The sequence below is a fragment of the Clupea harengus genome, chromosome 13 (assembly GCF_900700415.2).
Source record: "Clupea harengus chromosome 13, Ch_v2.0.2, whole genome shotgun sequence".
Lineage (NCBI taxonomy): Eukaryota > Metazoa > Chordata > Actinopteri > Clupeiformes > Clupeidae > Clupea > Clupea harengus.
In genome coordinates this window covers 9,086,704-9,101,129 of record NC_045164.1, presented here as the reverse complement: position 1 = coordinate 9,101,129, position 14,426 = coordinate 9,086,704, and the positions used below count along the sequence as shown (strand labels likewise).

At 43.2% G+C, this 14,426-nt stretch overlaps 2 protein-coding genes across 3 annotated transcripts in view; one reads left to right on the top strand and one right to left on the bottom strand.

Annotated features, from left to right (window-relative positions):
- Positions 1–10,402, top strand: part of map3k21 (mitogen-activated protein kinase kinase kinase 21) — a 27,510-nt gene extending 17,108 nt beyond the window's left edge. The window contains exons 5-11 of one of the 2 annotated variants that reach the window (XM_031579460.2): positions 2,077–2,317; positions 3,161–3,283; positions 4,160–4,264; positions 5,010–5,160; positions 5,365–5,459; positions 5,684–6,400; positions 6,697–10,402. In XM_031579460.2, coding sequence (XP_031435320.1) covers positions 2,077–2,317; positions 3,161–3,283; positions 4,160–4,264; positions 5,010–5,160; positions 5,365–5,459; positions 5,684–6,400; positions 6,697–7,100 — 1,836 coding nt within the window. In that variant the 3' untranslated portion in view covers positions 7,101–10,402. The remainder of the gene's footprint in view (positions 1–2,076; positions 2,318–3,160; positions 3,284–4,159; positions 4,265–5,009; positions 5,161–5,364; positions 5,460–5,683; positions 6,401–6,696) is intronic. The other variant, XM_012814309.3, reaches the window with a different exon arrangement.
- On the bottom strand, positions 10,383–14,426 carry il22ra2 (interleukin 22 receptor, alpha 2). Its single transcript, XM_031579461.2, has 6 exons — positions 14,303–14,426; positions 14,079–14,211; positions 13,574–13,752; positions 13,108–13,277; positions 11,227–11,392; positions 10,383–10,786 (listed from the first exon to the last, which is right to left on the bottom strand). Exons 1-5 carry the CDS (start codon positions 14,418–14,420, stop codon positions 11,243–11,245), a joined length of 750 nt encoding a protein of 249 aa, XP_031435321.2. The 5' UTR covers positions 14,421–14,426; the 3' UTR covers positions 10,383–10,786; positions 11,227–11,242.

The window sequence follows — 14,426 nt, the reverse complement described above, 5'->3', positions numbered from 1 at the left end:
CAAGTGAGTTAATCGTCGGCTTAACAAAAGCTAGCCATTAGCAGCAGAATGGTTTAAGCAGCGTTTTCCGTGCTTAATTCGATAAGCTGCTCAGCCTCTTAGTTGCTCGTTATTTTGAGTGGGGATTTGCCAATTGCCCGAGAAAAGAATCTGCGTTTTCTGCACATTCAGCTCAATTGTTAAGAGGCAAACTTGGCAAGTTCCGTAGCAGGCTGGAAAAAAAAGGTGCGTCTGTTCCAGTGAATTTCCTTCAATCAACTGTGAGTCTGTCTCGCTCTGGCTCCTGAACTGACCCATGTCAGCAACCATAAGAACAACATAAGAACACTTTTGAAAGAGTGTAAGTTAAAGGTGATTACAGTGAACCAAATCCTTCGCCCTTTTCTAGTTTTGTGAGCAAATTGTGTCAAATCTGCTTAGAGAAAAGTAATTCTCTATGGATTACTGTGTTTGCCTAAGGGGAGGGGGAGGGTAACCCTATTATTATTGAGGTGCTTTTTGTAATACAATACTTTTAGATAGTTGCAGGGTTCAAGGCTGTGTATTATCCCTAAATAAAGTGGTTTTCCTAGGCTTAAAGAAAAGAATGGCGGGGTTATGTATTATGCATAAGGCTTGGGATCTTCACTTTGCCTATAATATGATCAAATCCAAGACTTTGTATGTTTTAAATTATAAATAATTTGTCTGGCCACATTTGCTGTGCAGCGCAAAACATTTCTTATGCTGTCTGAACACCTTATGTTGATAGGAGAGGTGGTGGAGGTCCATGCATACAGTGCTTTCAGAAAGACTCTCATTCAAGCCACAAAGCTCTGAATCTGTTTTGTCATTGTTCAGTGTGAGCTGTCAACAATAAGTTCGCAGTCTGTCACACTGATTTGTGATCAGCTGTGATGGGGTGAAACCAGAGTGCTTGGCCATGGGGCTGCCGGAACTGAAACTAGCTTTTTTCTTTTTTTTCTCTCTCTGAGCCAGTGATCCGTGGCCCTAGGTGAATGAGCAGTTCTATATGTCGCAAAGGTGTAGTATGTAGGCAGGTATGTAATGTCAAACTCATGCCAGATGATGCAAGGTTTACAGCCTCTGCTGTAGTTTCGGGCACGAGTTTGCTTTACAGTGCCTCCCATTTCACTCGAGTGTTATGAAATGACTACTGTTCCCAATAGGCTATTTTTAGATCGAGTGGATACTTATAACAAAGTTGCACCTTTTCAAAAGAAGTGCTGAAGTGTAACATTTCAGTCACACATTTACTGTTGGTCTTCATTACCAAGACTGACACCCCCACAACTCCATCTTGTGAATACAGTAGAATTGTTAGACCTTTAAAGTGAAGATATGATGGCAGTAGACCTCCATTGAATAATTTTATGACCTTTTATCATTGAGGTAATATGTGTATTACATTTGATATCTATGCAAAACATTGATTGGAGGGCCTGAATATTTAAACCCACAAAAGGTAATGATTGAAGGCAATTCATTTGCCGTCATGTTCCCTACTACTGGTCATGTAATATTTTAATGGTTTTTGGTTAGTTGAACCTGTGTAAAAAGTTATTTCTGTCTTCCTCCAAGAGCTGCATTTTCATGAAGGTGAATTGACCTTCCTAAAATATGATTTATAAAATGAAGAGGTCTAGGCCTACTTGTCGTGTCTGTGTGCTTGAAAGCCTTTTAATACAAATACACCTCTTTAGTGTGGTGGGTTGTGGACTAACTGTCATTTACCTCTTGGTACTAAACGGTTTATGTGCCAGGTTGGTCAGGGATGCCTGCTCCTTGGAGTTTTCCTTTAACCACCACTATTGAACTGAAACAAGGTTTTGCCAGCATATTAAGGGACCCTTAGTACAAACAAAGTTTGTCCCATGATTTAACTTATGTTGAAATTAAGAATATTGTGGAGAATATACTTATTCTTATGTACTTATGTAAATGACTACCTCTGTCCAGAGGATTTGAGCCAAACAGGGCTCTTGTCCTGTAGATATGTGTTTCATTGTGGTATTTGATGACCACTTGATTCAAGTCTAACCAAGCTCTCTGTTTTGGGTCATCTCTTCTGGTCAGGAGCTGCACTCGCGTGAGGAGGAGCTGACGCGATCGGCGCTCCAGCAGAAGTCTCACGAGGAGCTGCTGAAGCGACGGGAGCAGCAGCTGGCCGAGCGCGAGATCAACGTGCTGGAGCGCGAGCTCAACATCCTCATCTTCCAGCTCAACAAGGACAAGCCCAACGTCAAGAAGAGGAAGGGCAAGTTCAAGCGCAGCCGACTCAAGCTCAAGGACGGCAACCGCATCAGCCTCCCCTCAGGTAAGCTCACGAGGTAGGATGGAGAGAGTTGTTGGATTTGGCTCCTCAAAAATCCAGCATACTGAATGTTGCCCAAGGAGATGCAAAAGGAAGAACATCTTAAAGCCTGTAGAAAAATAGGCTTTACCATGCATGTTTTTAATATAACATGCTTTTGATAAAGAATATTCAAAACATTTTGATGGAACCTTGGGGATGTCAAGGACAGGGACACCAGTGCACTTGAAACCCCCATCTGCATGTTTCTGCTTCCAAAGCCACACTCTATAGTCAAGCTGTGTCAACTCCATAAGCAAGTACATCTTTATACCTCATGCATGGATGTGATTGGCTGGTCAAGGTCACACAAGGGATGCAGCACAGGAAACCTCCCAACTTTCTCCTCCCTCAGAAAAGAAACCAGTGGGCAAGCTAATGGCTACGATGAGGCAGCTTTGTGGGCAAAGGGTTATGCCATAACACCAGGAAGCCATTAGTCCGTGCTGATGCTGAGGTGTGTTTCTATGGCTGGCTTCACAAGTAGTTTGTGACCCTAACAATTCTGCTGTGCTGTGGTGAAACCTTACTTTGGAAGACTGCCTGACGGTTATGTTGGTGGACAATTATCTGGAGTCTGTGAATAGCCTGACAAGTACAGCCTAGCCTAACTCAATCCATCAAAAAATCTTTCAAGCACTGCGATTAGCACTGTTGAGTAATTTCGTTCCTGAGATGAATCAAAGTACCTACATATAGTACTGTTAACAATAGTATTGAGCTAGTCATTGCACAGTCATTGCTTATTTCTACAGCCTATTAGTATTTCATATTTGTTTTAACGATCCACCCAACCCTCTCTAACAGACTTCCAACATAAGATCACAGTCCAGGCTTCGCCCTCCATGGACAAGAGGCGGAGCCTCAATAGCACCAGCACCAGTCCACCCAGCAGCCCCACCCTCATCCCTCGCCTGCGTGCCATCCAGCGTAAGTCATCACCATTCCTGGCCTGTGCAGTGGGCCAGAACTGCCATAGTAATCCCAACAATGACGGTAGATTTTGGATTTAGCTTAGCATAGTATTGCTAGCATGGATAGTAGTTGTTACTGATCTTAGCTGCTCATAGTTAAATAGCAATGCAAGTTAGGTTTAGGTTTAAACTTTAAGAACAAGTGTAGTAGTACTTCAGTGGCTGCAATAGTACTATTTGTATGAGCTTAGCAGTACGGATTTAGAAATACTGGTTCTAGTATGATCTTAGCAGAAATACCATAGAAATGTTCAGAAATGCTACCATACTAATGGTAATGCTAAGGAAGTTAATTGCATGAGAATGATGTCCGCAGTACCAGCATATTGATGCTGTTCAGGTTAACAGTTTTAGAATGAGTTTACCATTGTACCATTGTAAATTAACCCAGTTAATACTTAAATTTAGCCTGATTATGCTATATAGGTAATGTGAATAGATAGCACATATGTTTAGTGGTTAGGAGTCAATTTTATTTTAGGGCTGTGGTTAAATCCTTGATCTGCAATTGCTTTACATTGATTGAACCACCAGTTCCAGTAATTGTGCCCTCTTAGTACCTGTAGAGGGCAGTGTAGATTAGCAAATTGTCTAGTTCTTGGTTTTCAGCCATAACGCCAAGCATACTAGAATTTGAATTTGATTTGGCAAACCAACCCCCCCACCCATTCTCATTGGTGTAAGAATTCAACCAATCATGGTGACCAGTCAAAGCTGAGCATCACAGCTGTTCAGGTCAATGCTGCTGCATACAAGCCATCAGGGTCACCCCTAGCATGATCCTCAGGTGAGTTCCATGTCACAGTTGCGTAACGATGTTCTCTTCCTCCAGTCAGCACACTCACTGAGACAGTCCCCAGGGGCAGTTTGTTTGTGTACCACCAGGATGTGGATATCACAAGCGAGTGCAGTCCCCCTAGTGGCTTTAGGAAGAAAGGCAAGGAACCTGTGGCTTTGTGGGACTCTGGCCACCTGTGTGTGTGTGTGTCTGTCTGTTTGTTTAAGCTTTGCTCAGTGGTGATACCCAAATGTGGCAGGACCTAACACTGGCTTTCTGTGCTTTGACACCTATGTGGATAATTTGGTTGCGATTTTCCTAGAGTTCAGGAAGGTACACAAAGAACTTGGACTGGTTTCTTGTATGTGTTCTGGCCTAATTTACAGCTTGTTTGATAATCCTGGCCAGGGCATTTTTATTTCCCCCCTCACTCCAAGAAGTCAGTCCATGACGTTTATCTCCTGAACTCCAAGACACCATGACAGACTTGTGTAATAATGAGCATAATGACATAGGCTGCACCTCAATGACATGCTGGATTACCTGTGCAAACATATGTTCTGTAAAATTATTTGTCAAACAGATGATTTGCAATACTTTAATCAGTGGACAGTAATGTAGTAATCTTTTTATGTTTGGTGCAACCCAGCATATACTGTTAACTGCAGTCTGTGTATGAATGTGGGTTTTCTGATCAAACGTCTTCCCGCCTGCTGTGGTGGAGGGGGCCTCGCTTGACTCGTCCAGCTTCTTAACAACCCAAGCGTGTGTTTTTTGTTTGATGGTTTTTTTACCGTTTAAGACTAACAAAGTACCACATAAGCCGGCTGTGGAGCTCTTAAAAAAATATAAAATATCCCAACCGGCTCAGGGCTCTGACTGACTGATGTAACTTTGGTTGCAGTGACGTTAGACGAGAGCAACAGGACCTGGGGACGGAGCACCATCTACAAGCCGGAGGAGTTTGAGGACGTGAAGAAGGGCTTCAAGAAGAAGGGCCGCACGTGGGGGCCCAGCTCCGTCCAGACCAAAGAGAGGGGAAACTGTGCCGAGAGGTGAGGGAAACCACTGCAGGCTGTTACCTCAGATTTCATGTTTTTTGTTGTTATTTTTGTCAAATCTCATATTTGTCTTTTTAGCCAGTGGTGTAACATGAATGAATTCAATGAATGCACTCCATTTTATGCTTTTTATTTTGGTGAGGTTGTGTCTAGTCCCTGCCCATGTCTGTGAACTAACAGCACTGTTTCCCTTGGCAGAATTCGGCCCCTCTCTGATGGGAATAATCCCTGGTCCACGAGCCTCCTGAAGTCACAGAAGCCTGTACCACTGGCAGCTCTGTTTGCAGAACAGGGTAAGTCTCTGACCGGGGCCGATTACACACCAGCTGCATTTATGTGATGGAGCTGAAAATACACATTACAAGTGAAATCTAGCCTGCTGCATCCCATAGGAAAATGGGTCTGTGGATTAGAGGTTTGTTTAGGAGATCTTGCTTTTGTCTGAGTCTGCCTGATATCTTGTCCTGTGTATTAGTAAATTAATGAACAGAGAAATTCATTACTTAATATCGTTCAGGCTCAGGTAAAGAGGAGGCCGGTCCCACCGACAGCCTGGATGGCAAACCAAAGCAACTGAAGTTCCCCAGTCAGGTGTACATCGATCTACCTCTGTGGAAGGATGACCAAGGCGAGGGGGGGGCGGCGACGTCCGCAAACGACAACCACGACGACCCGGGGACCTCGGCCAGCTCCACGGCCAGCACGACCCCGCAGCACACGCCCACCAACAGCCTGAAGCGCACCTCGGGCCGCCGGCGCCTGGACGCCATCCTGCACAGCTGCGCCGCCATGCTGGCGTCCGTGGCACTGGGCACGGACCTGCGGGAGGCTGCCAGAGCGTCCCCTAGTGACGAGCCAGAGGCTCGCGAGGAGAAGAAGAAGAGGGAGGGCCTGTTCCAGCGCGCCACACGCTTCCGACGCAGCACCAGCCCCCCCGGTAATGGAGTTGCTGCTGGTGGTGGAGGAGGGGTGGGGTCCCGAAAAGAAGCGATGGTGTCGTCCTCATCATCATCATCTTCATCATCTTCCTCTGGACCTGTGAACCTGCTCTCCATGTCGGCCATCTTGGAGTGCAACTCCACCAAGCACCCGCTGCCGTCTGACTCTGAAGGACCCGAGCCCGGCGCGGTGATGGAGGCCGCGCCCGTCAGCCTGGCCAAGATGGACGCCGCCGAACACACTTCCACCTCCCTGCTGAGGAGGAAGAAGAGCAACCCTGCTGTCACTCAAACAGGTGAGTGAGTCATCCAAAACTGAATGTGTATACATGCTTGTTTCTTTAACAGAGGCCTTGTCTTCCCTTGTCTTAAAACAAAACGATATATACGCATATAAATGTACTGATGAACTGTGAAGTGCATCAGTCACTAAACAATGGCGTTGAATACGCTGCAGTTTTACTCTTCACAGTCAGAGAGGAAATTTAGATGGAGGGGGGTTACAGTGCTGTTATGTTTAGCTGAAAGAGAATATAGCACTACAGTTTTGATTTCTTTTTGCTCAAATTTCCCGGCTATTTGTCCTACTCAGCCAACGGTGTGTCCAGCACCCCCGGCACTGGTGTCCCCACCGCTACTAGCACCCCCTCCTCCTCCTCCTCCTCCTCGTCCCAGAAGAAGACTCGGGAGAAGCTGACCGAGCCGGAGTCGCCGACGACGACGGTCATCTCCAGGCCGCGCCCGCTCTCCCTGCGCGGCCGGCCCCACGCCTGGGGGATCCTGAAGGGCCGCAACAAGAGCTACTCGCTCGGCCACAGCTCGGGGGGGAAGAGCGCGCCGAACGTGGTGCTGGCCGGCGAGATGAAGGTGGGCCGCTCGCTGCTGGACGTGGACACGGAGGGCCAGAAGCGCGACTCCACCGTTCCCCTCTGCCGCATCCAGAGCGGGCCCAACCGGCCCTCCGTCTTCGAACTGGAGAAGGAGTTCCTCTCGTGAGGACATAAGCTGCCTCTCCGACCTGTCTGTCTGCCTCTCCGCCTGTCTGTCTGCCTCTCAGTCTGTGTGTCTGCTGTTCACTCTCACACGCCTCAAGTGAGTGGAGGGCTTGACTAAACGTGAGCTCACTGCCAGACGATGGCTCTCCAGTATATAGGGAAAGGCGCATGGTGCGAGACAAAGCGTCCTAGATGGACGTCTATGGAGCGTCCTTCCCCCTCCTTCCAGACGTTCCAGTGGACTCGCCCTCACTCTCTCCCCCTTACATCTAGCCCCCAGTGCACCAGCTGACTGGCCTTGCGTAGCATCCTTTGGCTCAATCACTGGATCACCTGACGTCTGTTTGGATTTGGGGTTGTACTTTGGTCGTCTCCATACTGGCATTCAGACCTCTGCTGCTGGAGTTCCCTTGTGGTACTTGTACCTTTTTTTTGTTTGTTTTTATTTATATCTGTATTTTATTGCTTGGTAATTTAATATGGAAAAAGACATTTTAAATAGTAGCTGATGAAATATCAATATTCCATTTTTGGGAGGCAAATTGGCAACTTTCTTCCTTTGCATGTCATACGTCACACCCAAGAGCTGGGCATTTATGTATGCTCCACATTATCGAACAAACCTCTTTTTTGTTTATTTTTATAAACAAGCCTGTTATTGGGTACTTGTCACTACACTGATGTGGTTTATTTTCTGGTTTCATTTATTACTACAGTGTTCATGTTATTAAGCGTTGTACATGGTGCCCGGGAGCGTTAGGCTGCGATTGGCTGGGAGGGTTTTAGTTGGGCGTGACGAGCCAGTGTCAAGAGTAGCAGGATTCCCATTGGTTTTGACGACTTAAAAAAATGCCTGTGAGCTTCCCCTCAGAAATGGTAATTTGTAACAGGTAGCAGTAGGACCTAGAAGGCTGTACTTCAGACTACGCATGCTGTTTATGATTTTGAGGCTCGTTTGAAATTATTTTGAGGAAAGTCATGCAAAATCAATGTAAGCCCTCAGATTAGCAGCACGCATGTGTGATGTTGGTTGGTGATTCCTTCTGTTGTGTGTGTTTTTTTTGTTTGTTTTTTTTGGGTCGTAGGCACCATGTGAAGTATTGACTTAATAACAAATTGCTAAAAAAGCATTTTAAAGTACCATCTGTTTGCAAAAAAAGCTGCACATAAGAACTGTGTTAGACAGGCATCCTTTTTTTTTGTACACACACATGCACACACACAAGGGTGGTTCTGTGAGAAGAAGGTGTTTTGGCAGTCGTCTTGTGTTAGGGTTGTTATGGTGGGTGTTCAGGACATAGCACCTTTTTATTACATGATGTTTGTGCATCTCTACTGTTATTAAGAGTCTTAGCACATGAAAACAATTGCACACATTAACTGAACACACTGGAGTTTGGCCTGTCATTACAAAGACTTTAAACGTAAACTTCTCATGCTTTGTACTGTAATTTCCCTTTTGGCACAAATGAATCAAATGTCTTGAAATTGTTTTAATGTGAACAAATAATTGTCTTTGTTTTTTAAATCAACGGCCTCGTTTTTGATGTACTCAATAGATATGTAATTATTTGGCACTTGTGCGAAGATTCTGTTTAAAAGTGATCAGAAATCCGTGCATGGTCACCACAGCTACTGTTTACACAACTGAATGGCATTGAAGAAATAATAATAATAATAATAATAATAATAATAGATTGGTGTCCTTATCAAATGCACAGTAAATGTTAACTACATTCCAGAACATTCCTGCCACTTCCTGGATGTCACTGATTGGCTGTTCACTGCCATGACCTCTTCTCAGAATGCTGCTCCAAGGATCAATCACTAGTGCTTCCTTCATCCTGCCGCTGATATTTTCTCAGTCTGAGATGGGCTCTTTTACTTGTTCCTCTGTCTTCCCAATGGCTCTGTATTTAAATGGTGTAATTGGTATTCCTGAGGTCTATTAGTAAAAGTATGGTATGAGGTACAGAGAGCTGTTGAATGTTTATGTGGGATTGGAGTTTCATCTTTTTCCAGAAGTCCATGTTTTTCATCAGGTTTCTGCATTTAAATGTGGTATAAAGCAATAATGTGATTCACTGGAAAAAGTGATAATTCTGTCCTTTTTAAATGTTTCAATCTTGCATCCAGCTGCCCTGAATTGTACACCACATGAGACCAATTGATAAAAGCAGTTGCTTTGAAAGTGTAGTGTAATGCTTAGTTTGATGAAATTACATTTTTTTTTTTTGTATGCGTTTGTGGGAAGCAACTGATGCATGCACCTCAGTCTGTAAAGAAGATTGACCAGGGTGCTTCACATTTCTCTCGCCGAATTAAAGACTTTGTCACTGGGGGGTGGTATCCAGTATCCAGTATCCAGCCTCAGAGATATGTTCTAGTCAGAAGAGCACAAGCTTCCCTGCCTTCACTGGTAGGGCCTTCAGTGTTGGAGTGCCTTTTGCTGAGCTTCTGATGGACACTGATGGACACAGGAAACTGAGGATGGAGACCTTCCCTGATTTGATGGATAGAGTTGAAGGGACCAAACAACTGCTCCTGCATTCCTGCATTTTCACCAAAGCTTACACCTAGTGCAAGGGGGAGTTGTTGTTTTTTTTGTGTTTGTTTTTTAAACCAACCCTTGGTTTCATGAAATAATTATCTAAAACATCAAATTGACGAAAATGTGTATTTCATAGAAAATGTAAATGTGTTACATAGCAAATACATGTACATAGCTTTGCATGTGCTTTTACTAGTATTGTGTGTCAGTGGACACCCAACTGTAAATTAATGGTGCATGGATAGTTAATGGATCGGAATCTTCTATCCCGACACACCGAAATGTGACTCACTCAAACGGATCTCACAAGACATGTGTTACATGGTCAGGTGTTGAAGCTAAAGTTTGGCTAGAACTGGTCTTGCAGTTTATTTTATGTGACTACATGCTCATTCTGATTGGATGGTCGTTCTGAAAGACCCATTACACACATTATCTGTTACCATCAATGGTACTTCAGCATTGTATTTCTGAAACAATCACCGTTGAAAATATGATATTTTGTGATTTGTTGAGATTTTGAAATCAGTGGCTCTGTTTATACTTCACAATATAATCTATTTTGATAAATGGATGATTAGCAGAAATAGCCACAAGGTGAACTGTTCTCGTAAACCTGGTTGTTTAAATGACAATGACAATATTTGACAATATTTTTATGAATTGTAGATTCTATTTGATGTCTGAACTTTCAGGGTATTGTTTGCTTACATAAAGCAACTCCAATAAAGATCCACACATTTTTTTCAAAAGCAGACATTCAATTTGCATTCTTTACTTTTTGAAATGTAAAGACAGCCACAGTCAAAAAAAATGCATAATCTCCATAATATGTCATAATTCAGAAAATTCCAGTTGGCAGATGCTGTGTCGAGGTATTGATAAGCAAAACCAAAATTAAAAAGTCAGGCACTTAAGAATGGTTCTTCAGAATCTACTGAGATGCAGTCATCACATGGCAACTAGGATAAATAAATGCTACTTTGGCAACTCTTAAATCATTTTACAAACATCATATAAAGCAAACAGACAAAGTACAAGGAAGCTGAGGTCAAGTTAGATCCATCTTCTGCTCTGAGTCATCTTTCAAGTCAAACGGATGCGGATGGACACGGGAATCCAGTGCAATTTTCTCCCTGAACAAATAACATGCAGAAGAGATTATGGTAAACCTAAAAGCCAAGTGCAGAATCGAAGCCAACTGTAGGTGCACACAGGCCACAAAAACTAAACACACTGAGGGGTGGGTTTACATCAGAGGACAAGGATTGAGGATTCTGGTTATAATATAGTTGTAATATTGTACAGAGTAGGGAAAGGCTCGTACCAGAACACCTACTTGAGGACACATCATTTAGATTTAGATTTCTACATTTAGCCCCCCCACCCTGGAAAAATAAGATAAAAGAAGAGCCTCCTCTTCTCACAAAGGTGTCTACAGTCTCTACATTCTTCATCTGTCTTTTCTCTCTGTTAGGCACAAATACTTTGTAGAATTGCCTAACTCTGGCCTCTCCACACTTGACTGCTCTCTGGCCTCTCCACACTTGACTATGTCTTGAAAGTGGAAACTTACCCTGGGCCCTCGCTGCTTATAGGGTGGTGACGCAGGTCTTAGGCCCCCTGGGACTAACTTGCCCCCGCCGGGCGACCAGGGTCTCAGCCTGGAGGCAGAAGGTTGTTCTGGGGTTCAGGTTCAAGATCATAAGCTCTTTGGTACAGTCCTCAATTTCATGCTGCTCCTAGAAATTGAAGAATATAAATTATGAATTAATTAAATACTTGCTGTATAATATTTGATACATTCATTTCTAACAAGATTTTACTATAAAATAAAGTAATACAGTAATATAGTGCACAAACAATCCAGAAGACTTGTCAGATTGCATACAACAGGTTTTTCAGTAAAGTATTGATCATGACGTCTCAAAAACTCATGTATGGTGCATTTACACTAGGGTGCATTTACACTTATATTGGTAAAACCAATATGAGGACGCTGAAACCAGTATGGACTGCTAAGTGTGACAAGAGGCCAAAAGTAGCCGCCGTATTGGCAAAAATGATACATGGCCTCTAGTCCCAAGAATTGAAAAATACATTTTGACTCCCATATATTTTAGACCCTACCAATCTTTTTAATCAATAAACCAAGGTTGATGTGAGATGTGAGTAAATGTAGCCAAGTGTAAGCATACCAAATTTCCAAATTTTAGTTTAAGTGATTCCTGAGATATTGAAATATGTGAGCTGCAGCGCCCCCTATGGACAAAATGTACAAAATCTGGAGTGCATCCAAAAAAATATGGTAGCAATGCAGCGTGTCAAATTTCGTGAACCTTTACATCTCAAGATAGAGCAGTTGATTTTTTCATTCGGTGGCATTACTCCACAAATGAATCACAATAGAGCTTGTGTAATGCACCTCCTAGAGGCCAACCTGCTCTAAAAATGTCAAGTTATTGACATGTGTTAGTTGCAGTGCCCCCTATGTACAAAATGTCACGAAGTTTGTCATGTATCCAAAGAATGTGGTAGTGATGCAGCGTGTCAAATTATGTGAACTTTGAACCTTTACATCACAAGATACTGGCTAGTGAACTGATAGATTTTTGCATTTAACATTATTCACTAGGTGGCGCTAGTCCATGAGTCACAACGGGCTAGGGTCAGAAGCCAACCTGACGAAGGTCAAGGTATTACCCAAAAAGTGCTTTGAACCTACCCCACTTCAGAGGGCACAAGCACAAGGGGACACACCCACTTAGGGACACACCCACCTAACCACGCAACACTTTGCCATGTGGGGCTACAATTATGGCAAGGTTCATGCGGATTGGTGAAGATTTTTTTATATAGTAAACCAAAAATCAGTAGGGAAAAAAACTGACACACTATTTGACTGCCCTGCAGTCCATTTTTTAAGATAGATATTTTCACATATAATACAATTATTGGAAGTTTATATAGATTTCCCACTTTGAAAGAACTCAAAAATATGAGAAAAGATACATAGACTTGGCAATGCCCGCTATTCCTACCCTGTTCAATTTCACTTCCTGTTACCACAACTGAACAAGTAAAAGCCACACAACCATGACCTTTGATACTTGTGGTAGTGGACTGATAGTGAAAAAAAAAAAAACATTCCACTTTTATGGTATCAAAAATACTGTGCTTTTGTCAAAAGGGTTCTGTGTAACTTTTGAGGTGCATGAATATTTTGTTTTTGTTGAGATGATATTTGTGAATATTGTATACATTTTGCTGGATCATTGTCACCGTGCATTCACAAAATATTGGCACCATGATACAATAGTGGCTCATTTTAGTAGGAATTCCATGAATGCATCCATTTTAGTACGCACCATAGACTACAGTCATATGTTTGCAGAAAAGTCCATTTCACCCATGACTATAAAAAGAGAAGTTCAGAGGAGGAAGTCCTGCCACCTACCTCTTCTATGTTGTCATGTGTGAGGTATATCCTGAAGTTAAGCCTCTGGTATTTGGTTACAGGGATGCGTCTGCCGTCAGCTCTCCTGAGAGGGGTGCGAGGGGGTCGGACCCGGACCACAATGCTTTGCTGTGTGACATTCAGCCTTATCTGTGGTGGGCTGAACGATGCTGCAAAAACAAGACACTGTTGATGTTTCTGTTTTGTGAAAATTACTTGGACTTAAACACCATGTGGACTTAAACATTATTATGTATTGACATTATGTGGATTTAAACACCATGAGGACTTAAACATTATTATGTATTGACATAATGTGGAATTAAAACACCATGAGGACTTAAACATTATTATGTATTGACATTATGTGGACTTAAAAACACCACTTTTTACAGTCATTTCACAGCTACACTGTAGTGATGAACCAGTGATGCGCTAGCAGTCTGTAGCTTGGACAGGCACTCACATTCCCACTGAGGATGGAACCTGGAACTTAGGGCCCATTCCGATTGTTCGCCATTGGTGGAGACTTGGACTCTAGCGTAGTACCACTCTCTCGGATCTGACGTCTCTTTGCTGAGGTCACATTGGAGCTGGCTGATGTTCTGACAGTGCCTAACGTCCGTCCACTGCTTGTCACCATATCTGGGAAGGTGACATCAGACACAAATGGTATTTTTGTTCTTAAGATATTGCTAGTGCCAGACAAAGGTAAGAACTTTGAAGTTTTAGAAGTTCTAGTAAATAAGTTTTAAAGAACTTTCCAGACTCCAGATTACTTTGCACTGGTGGATTGTTGGATACTAACAGTTCTGCAGATAGATTTCATGATCATCTTGATTCATCAAATACATTGCTGTGAACATCATGTCGCTTATGCACAGTATTACTGTTAAACATAATGACTAAACCTGATGACGACCAGTCTTAAAAAAACAGTCAGGCCCTTAGCAAAATGAGAGCAGACTTACATTTTATACTGCACAGAGAAGAGAACTACGTCTGAGGTGCTGGGTTGTAGTTTCCAATGCAAGATGTTTCTGTAGTCCAGAGATTGGAAGCTGAGCTCCAACACTGGGGCATCGTCTTGCTGGTTTAAGCCAACTAAAATAGCGAAACAGAGAAATGGTGACTGAATCACAGACAGACAGAGACAGATAAACAAATAAATGGATAGACAGGTAGTTTCACAAACCTGCTGCACACCACACAAGAAGAAAATGGTTGGTCAGCACAAGTAGTGGAATGGACAGTGACATGTCAGCAGCCTCAGCAGGATATGTCTGTTGAAATGCCCAGCTAAGGGTCAACATGGCAGC

Bases quoted from the DNA above. Each gene is read 5' to 3' on its own strand.
- il22ra2 (XM_031579461.2), bottom strand. From the start codon at position 14,420: ATGTTGACCCTTAGCTGGGCATTTCAACAGACATATCCTGCTGAGGCT. The intron at 13,753-14,078 runs GTAAGTCTGCTC...TCACCTTCCCAG, and splicing joins TTCTCTGTGCAGTATAAAAT to ATATGGTGACAAGCAGTGGA. The intron at 11,393-13,107 runs GTAGGTGGCAGG...TTCAATTTCTAG, and splicing joins CACATGACAACATAGAAGAG to GAGCAGCATGAAATTGAGGA.